Below are 8,369 nucleotides of genomic sequence, written 5' to 3' on the forward strand. Positions count from 1 at the left end.
TGTGTTCTTTTTTTCTCTTTCTTTAACAGTTGGACAGAATTAATTCTTTTCGACAGTCATTAGTTGTGAATTTATTCATCAATCCGACAATGATTGACGTTCCCGAGTTGGTTGTTTGGAAGAAAAGTGTTGAGTACAATGTCCCCTTGTTCTTGAGGAAATTTGTCTGCCCAACCCCAACAATCTTGTTGTTTCTCCACAGCTCGCCTTGATTCACAGTAACATAGCAGATTCATTTCGTCAACTGGTTAAGCATTTCCAAACCGCAAGAAATCTATGAACAAGAAGAGACTTGGAATCAGTGAAAAGTTCGCTTGGGATCCCACTCCACAAGAAATCTGGATGATGGATCTCCTTTACAATGCCTTATTGGGGGCATATAAAGTATTGGGGGAAGCAAAAGTAATAGATTATTTGAGGAAATGATGAAACAAAAGTATTGATTAGATTTGTAGAACAATGGTTATGAATCGTTTTATATGTTTATGTAATGAAATTGTTATGCTTTGAGGAAACAATAAATTACTAGCAGTGCTTATGAGTTAAAAGTTACAAAATCAAAAACTATTACCATAGATCAAAACGATTATTAATATCATTCAATGAATAATACAATGCAAAAGTGGCAACAACCAAAAAAAAAAGAGCAAAGCAATTTAAAGAAGAAATACCAAAAGGGAGTACTAAGTATAAGGTCAAATCATAATAGAAACATACTCCCTCAGTTTTGAAAAGATTTACATTTAAAAAAAAATATTTCAAAAATATACATTTAAACATTTTCAATACAATATTTAATGGTAAATTGTAAATTTCAAGAAAGATAAATGTGGTTATTGAAATTTTATTGGTTAAAATTTATGAGAAATAGTTGGTTTATATATTCAAAAAAGAAGAATTGTTGATTCCAAAAAAAATGTATTTTTTGTGCACAAAAAAATAATGCATTACTGATCAAAATTTAATATTGTATTAATGCACTAATAGTTTTGGCTTTGTTTTCAATTCCATTATGATGTTCTATCTAATCGTTTTTAAGTTTTATTAAAAAAATATTTATTAACGATCTGTTTTTTTATTTTCAATGGCAACTCTCAAATTGGGTGATATCCTTTATGATCATGAGTATACTCCACAAGCAATCATGTTAGGTTTTGCTTTTATTTCATGATTTTTCTCTTGAATCACATATTATCTAGGTCATTATCCTTCATAACGATGTTATTCATTTCTCGATCTCTTGATTTGCATTCAAATCTGTTAAATGATCCATAGAAAAACCTTTGTTTTTCTTGTTAAACATGTCGGACACTTAGAAGACAATGCACTATATTCCTCTAGAACCTTCATATGTACTTCTTGGTGTCAAATTCTACACTGACGCTTTTCAATCCATGACAAACCATAACTACCGTGACCAAAGTAGTGTTCAATAGAATACTTGTTACTCCGGGTACTAGATCTAAGTGAGTACTGATAATAAATGTATTTGGAACTTTGTCATAACTTGCTTGTTAAGTTGACTAATTGAATTATGTTTTGTTTCAGTCGTAGAACTACTTACGGATGGCAACTCTATTCAATTGATAAGACAGATCAAAAGATTTACGGTAATGGATCTAGAAAGTCCTATGAAATCGAAAGAGCTACAATAAAGTTGAGGGATCTTTTTGGTGTTTATTGGCTTCTGAAAGAGTATCAGAAGGAGTATTATGATATCCACATGCACATTGATCCTTGTGAGAGGGTAAATATGCTTTTTATTTGTTTTTTACATCTCCAATGGTATTAACATTTTAAAATTTTTTTATTGATTAGTGTAACCAATTTGAACGTCATCTTCCTGCCATATGTGACTAAATGAGCAATTGGGCTTATTATCTTGACCAATCAGATAACTTTCTTGCAATGCGAGGAGCAACAAAAATTTGTTTCACTACCGTGAAGGCGTGAATTACAAGAGGTTAAAGTTTCTTAATATTTTAAAATTTTATAACAATAATACTGAACTTGTGATAATTGGAATATAGGAAATGCCATGGACAAAACATCTAAGAGCACCTCCAACAATGAGTATTATGAAGGGTTCTGACTATTTAAGAAAAAAGAATGAATAATAAAATTAGGAGAGAAAACACAAAAAGTTCTAAACTTAGAGGTTTTTAGAAACTATTAGTAACTTAAAAATACACATGTCATCATGTAAAAAATAGTGTTTTTATTGATTTTAAAAAAAGTATGATTGACTAACTATAATACTAATATATATATTTTAGAAACTTATATGGTTTCTTATTGTTGGAGGTGCTCTAAGGATAAGTTTTAGATGTAGTCTTCTTATGTTATTGACCACTTATAGGACCTAAAAGAGTAGAAAACTGAAAATTAGTACATTGCCATTCACTTGCACGTCACAACGTTTTTAAGTGTATATATCATTAATCTAGAAGTATTCTATTATATGATATGTAGAATCTTTAATTTATCAAATACAACAATTGGTGTTTCTTTCTTTCTTTTTATGAATTTTATATGTGTATATGTTATAAATGAAGAAACTATGCAATAAGGTCATGCCTAAAGCTCTAATCTCTGCTAACTTATTGGTGAGCAAACACGTTTAAAACTCTTTGAAGTGTGGAGCTTTTCTAACTTCTATACAACTGAAATTGGTTTAGTTATTCATCTCTTCTCTTCTATATGTGTTTTGTTGACCCAAGAATGCAATATCTTCAGAGGAAAGATCCATTGACAGATAATGTCGAGATTCTTTTGACCTGAAACGAGGAGACATGAAGATTAGGAGAGAGAGGTCAATCATACTCTGAAATAAGGGTTAACTAATTGGTACTCACCTTCGACGTCTGCTATTCTCCATGGCTCCAGATAAATTAGAAGGATTAGCTCTTGAAATATGCCCTATGTATGAAGCATATTCATGGAAGGCTTTCAAATACATGGATAGGACCGATGGTGACAATTTTATCTTTCCCTTGATCCTGACAACCACCATTATCCGCTATAATTGCTTCTTGATTCTTCTTACCTCCTTTCTAAGACGAGAAAAAGGGATGTAGTTGCTTCCCAGCAGACATCCGCGAATCTTCCTGATCAAACAAAGAAACCAACAAATGCACAAACTTCAAACTCAATTTACATATAAGACCAAACCTCACACCAAATCTCGTCCAAGTGTTTGATGATACTTGTTAAGGCCCAAACCATGTTAAACTAACTATCTTTTGAAGAGCAGAGACCCTTCCCAACAGAATTTGAACTTGTGACCACTTAGACTCCTAATAGGTAACTTGTAACCTCGTTTGATGCTACTTCATATTTATGCATAATTCTAATAATGGTTTTACTTACCTCAGCTCTTAGTTTTGCCTCCAGCCGCAAATTGGGAAGTGAAGGTGAGACATTAATGTGATCATCAGCAGTAGCTACAATCCCGTTCTTAGTTGCATTTTTCTTAGGCGTTGATTTACGAGGCGACTTTCCTTTAGCCATCTTCGTTGGGAGAAACAAAGAGAAACAACATTTACATAATCTTCTCCAAAGCAATCAAACATTATAGCAGAGTCTTCAACTAAATTATTCCAACTACTAAACTCAAAGCCTTAGAAAATACAGAAATGTTAAAGTTAAAGCATTTCGTTATTTGACCTTGTTGGAAGCTCCGGTCTTCTTAGGGCATCTCCAACCCTACTCCATTTTCAACTCCAAACATCATTATGGAGTAAAATCTTCTCCAACCCCACTCCATTTTGGAGTTAAAAATGGAGTAATGGCTAGGGTTACTCCATTTATGGAGTAATCTTACCCATTACTCCATTTTGGAGTTGAACTTTTTTTATTTATAAAATGATCCTTTGAATCTTTAATGTTTCTAGTTTTTACTTAAATAATATTTAAAATGATTCAATAACATGAAATTGCAGAAGATGAAAATGAGCGTGAACTTGATGCACCAATTGAACTTGAAAGAGAAGCTCCACCTCCAGATATTGAAATTGCAGAAGATGAAAATGTCCGATTTCAAAATTTTCTTGCTCGATTTAGGAATATCAAAAATAAAGAAGCTCATTTTTCATTACGAAATGCATTAGTTGATCATTTGTGGGAAAAATATTCTAATGCTCATTGTTGAACCTATATATATGTTGTCTTTTTTAATGATTTCTTGTACTTTTTAATAATAAATATTTAATTCAAATAATTTATATTTTAATTATTATCGTGAACATAAAATAATTGGGGTTAATTGGTAAATTTTTATAAGTATAAGATTTTATTTGCAATTATTAATAAAATAAAAATGAAATTATTTAAGAAATATTATTTTTGGAGTAGAAAATGGAGTAATACATTGAAGTAAAACCTTACTCTATTTTGGTGTTGCACCATTTTGGAGTAAAAAATGGGGTAATACATTGGAGATGCTCTTAGGAGTCCTATGTTTCCTCGTCTTCTTCCCTTGACTGCTACAAAAAAACCACCATCTCCTGCTTCGCCTTCCTCTTTCTCCCCAGCATCGCACTTCCGATCTCTATTGGACTCAACAACCTCCTCTGGTTTATGCGGGAGCATCATCGACTGCACCAATTTCCGAAGGACATTCCTCCGTGGAGTCTGGATCATCGTCGCACCAATCCCGTCTGAGAGAGATCAAAGTTAGGGTAGAGAATCTAGGGTTTCTAGTGTTGATTTGGGAATCTTGGTAAAAACTAATAAAAGATATAACGTTCCAAAGGTTCAAAAAGATTAACTGTAATATCTGATTTTGGGAGGGAAGAAGATTTTGTTTTCCTTTTTTCCGCTAATCTTATGACCTTGTTTGGATCAATAATAGTTCAGCTATTTTTCCAGCTATTTTAATGTTTAACATTGCGATAATCTCTTTAGCTTTATACCTCTGCTCGTTCGTGAAATAAAAGAGGCAAGTGGGTTTTATTAACTGGACATCTATTCAGATTCTTAATTTACCAGATTATTCCTAATTTCTTTAACCGATTTCGGTGGAAATGTTTACATACATTTATTTGGAATACATCACTTTATTAAATTCCAAAATAAAATTAGCTAAGTGTGACAAACAATATTAAAAGGAATTTCATTTTTTTTTTAAATAAAACAATCTTTCTTCAGTTTTGTTCTTTTTGTTTCATATATCAGAAAATTAAATGAATTTGTAGAGTGAATGATACTCTCTAATTCACTATCTTACTAACAATTCAGTTTTTCATCCTTTTTTAATCTTTCCTTCAAAAATCTATTTTTTGTTCATTATATCGTTTTAAAAGTAACCAGCAATACACAATTGAAATGATGTTTACAAAGTTTGATAATATAATTTATCACGTAAGAAAATAACTTTTTTTTATCATCGATTTATACAGATTTATATCGACTCTGTGAACCAAATCGGTAGATAATCTGTAGTTAACCAAATTATCACATTAATAAAAAGGAAGATAACTTGTAGTTCTACTTCTATGATTCTATCGACTACAATTTAATCTCTGTTGATCGTAATACCGGTAAATCATTCCGGTGGGGTCAAACCGAACGGATAGATACACAAAAGACTAAAGAGGGACAAAACCGTCATACCGAAAAATATGTCACCTGCAACATCACTAAGCTACCGTTGTCTTTTGTCTGCTGCTCATTTCTCACTCCAGCTCTCAACTATTTCAGAAAAGCTTAAACCTTTACTCTCTCTCTCACTTAAAGAGGAAGAAGAAAGTTTAAAAACATGAAGAACCCAGAAAAACCCATACTCCTGTTTCTAATCCTAGCTTCCACCTTAGCATCAACGGCCACTTCAAAATCAACAATAGAGCCCTGCTCCACGAGCTCCACGTGCAACTCCTTCCTCGGCTACACACTCTACACCGACCTCAAAGTCACAGAGCTCGCTTCCCTCTTCCAAGCCGACCCAGTCTCCATCCTCCTCTCCAACTCCATCTCCACCTCCTACCCCGACGTCGAGAACCACGTCCTCCCTTCCCACCTCTTCCTCAAGATCCCCATCACCTGCTCCTGCGTCGACGGCATCCGAAAATCCACCTCCACTCGTTACAAGACCCGCACCTCCGACACGCTCGACTCCATCGCCGGCTCCGTTTACGGCGGTCTCGTCTCCCCCGAGCAGATTCAGGTGGCCAATCCGGATATCGAGTCTCTTGATGTTGGGACGAGCCTTGTGATTCCTTTGCCGTGCGCTTGCTTCAATGGGACGGATGAGTCTCTCCCGGCGGTTTATCTGTCTTATGTTGTGAGAGGTGTGGACACGATGGGTGGGATTGCGAGGAGGTTCTCGACTACTGTTGCGGATTTGACGAATGTGAATGCCATGGGAGCTCCTGATATCAATCCTGGTGATATCCTCGCTGTCCCATTGCTAGGTAAGAGGTTTTAAAGTCTCAATCTTGTTTTTTTTAATAGGAGTTTGTGTTCAGACATAAGTAGTAAACTAGTTAAAAGTGTTGAATGTTTTGTTGTTTTGTAATAAAGGGTCTATCACTCTCTCCCTTTGTTTGATTAGAACGTTCTGAAGTCATCTTTAGTTGCATAAGAGGTGTTAAAGTCTTAATCTTCAGACATAAGTAACTAGTTAGAGTGTTGAAGGTTTTGTTGTTTTGTAATGAAACGCTCTGAAGTCAACTTCAGTGGCATAAGAGGTGTGAAGTCTATATAGAAGTTTGTAGTTCAGTGACATGTAACTAGTTACAGTGTAGAGTGTTTTGTTGTTTTTGTCCTAAATCATCACAGCTTGTGGTGGTTCTACTTAAAGAGTGTTGAATGTTTTGTTGTTTTCTATCCTTGCTGTCCCATTGCTAGATAAGATCCACGCACTCTCTCTAAGTCATTTTCAGTGGCATGAGATGTGTAAAGTCTCAATCTTTCTATATGAATTTGCATTCAGACATATACGTAACTACTTTGAGTGTTGAAAATGTTTTGTTGGTTTGTATGTAAAAACGCTCTGATTAGAAAAGTCATCTTCAGTGGCATAAGAGATGTAAAGTCCTAATCTTGTTATATGAGTTTTGTATTTCAAGTGACATGTAACTACTTAGAATGTTTTGTTGTTTTGTATTAAAATCGTCACAGCTTGTGGTTCAAACTTCCCCAAATACGCTACGGATTACGGACTGATCATTCCAAACGGAAGCTACGCTCTCACCGCAGACCACTGTGTACAATGCAGCTGTTCACTCGGAAGCCGCAGGTACTTAATAATACCGATTGGCTTCTTTTTGTTTTTTAAAGGTCGAGTTCAGCTAAAACTGAGCTGATGGTTTTGCAGTATGTACTGTGAGCCTGCTTCTTTGGAAGTCTCTTGCTCTAGTATGCAATGTAGAAACAGCAAGTTCATGCTAGGGAACATCACTTCGCAGGAGACTAGTGCTGGTTGTAAACTCACCACTTGTACTTACAATGGTTTCGCCAATGGCACTATCTTGACCACGCTATCCAGGTCTCTACAACCTCGATGTCCTGGTTAGTACACTGACACATCATGCTTATAAGAATGAAAACCCACTTTAATGAAAATCTTTTTTGTCTTTGCAGGACCTCCACAATTGGCTCCCCTTATAGCTCCACCTGATACTGTTCCAAAGGAACTGATGTATGCACCTTCACCCTCACCTACACCTTCACCCGCACCGGCGTCTGATGGTGTTGTTAGTGAAGGACCCTCCACAGTTGCAGCTGCACCAAGAGGACCTACGGTTGCTTCAAGCAGTTCTATTCCTGGCTATCCAGCTAATGGTCCAGCTGGGAGTATCTCTATAGCTTCTTGCCTGACTAGCTATCACTCACTCGTTGTGTCTTTTATCTCTTTTGCTTCTTACTCTTTTGTAATCTTGGTTTAGTGGAAGGTGATATATTACCACTAGTCTTTGTTAATTATAAGAATACTAGTGTGACTGAGTGTGTGATTGAATCAGCTTTGTATTGATGGAAAGCCAGTTGACGGTTTGAAAAGTGTCCGGTTAACTGTCTTGCAAGTAGATAATTTTAATACTTTGGTATTTTTGTTTTTGATTTATGGTTTATTTCATTAGTCTTTTGGATCCTATGCTTTTTTGTGTGTGTGTTTTTTTTAATGTTTTTTTTTGTCTGTGACGTTCATTGTTCTATATTGATGGAAACAAGCTCTTGCAAATAGCCATTCAAGAAGAAATTCATCCAAAAATTGTACCAACTGTTTTTTATTAGAGGAATTTTGCATGTTGGGTAGTTAAGAGGGGAGACTTCCAACGTTTGAATGTCCAAACATTTTCAGTCAAAACTTTCGATGAAACCATGACATAGCCTACCATTTCAAGAAACCAGAGGCAAAACACAGTTGCCTA

At 35.0% G+C, this 8,369-nt stretch overlaps 1 protein-coding gene across 1 annotated transcript; it reads left to right on the plus strand.

The window, feature by feature from the left end:
* The first annotated feature begins 5,656 nt into the window (after nt 1–5,656).
* Nucleotides 5,657–8,058, plus strand: LOC106397702 (lysM domain-containing GPI-anchored protein 3). Its single transcript, XM_013838324.3, has 4 exons — nt 5,657–6,410; nt 7,120–7,237; nt 7,316–7,509; nt 7,582–8,058. The coding sequence occupies exons 1-4, from the start codon at nt 5,759–5,761 to the stop codon at nt 7,884–7,886; spliced, it is 1,269 nt and encodes a 422-aa protein (XP_013693778.1). The 5' UTR covers nt 5,657–5,758; the 3' UTR covers nt 7,887–8,058.
* The last annotated feature ends 311 nt before the right edge of the window (nt 8,059–8,369 follow it).

This window comes from Brassica napus, chromosome A2 (genome assembly GCF_020379485.1).
Source record: "Brassica napus cultivar Da-Ae chromosome A2, Da-Ae, whole genome shotgun sequence".
Lineage (NCBI taxonomy): Eukaryota > Viridiplantae > Streptophyta > Magnoliopsida > Brassicales > Brassicaceae > Brassica > Brassica napus.

Excerpts from the sequence above, each read along its gene's own strand:
- LOC106397702 (XM_013838324.3), top strand. The coding sequence starts at position 5,759 with ATGAAGAACCCAGAAAAACCCATACTCCTGTTTCTAATCCTAGCTTCC. Across the intron at positions 7,238-7,315 it reads TGTTCACTCGGAAGCCGCAG|TATGTACTGTGAGCCTGCTT; the intron begins GTACTTAATAAT and ends ATGGTTTTGCAG. Across the intron at positions 7,510-7,581 it reads TCTACAACCTCGATGTCCTG|GACCTCCACAATTGGCTCCC; the intron begins GTTAGTACACTG and ends TTGTCTTTGCAG.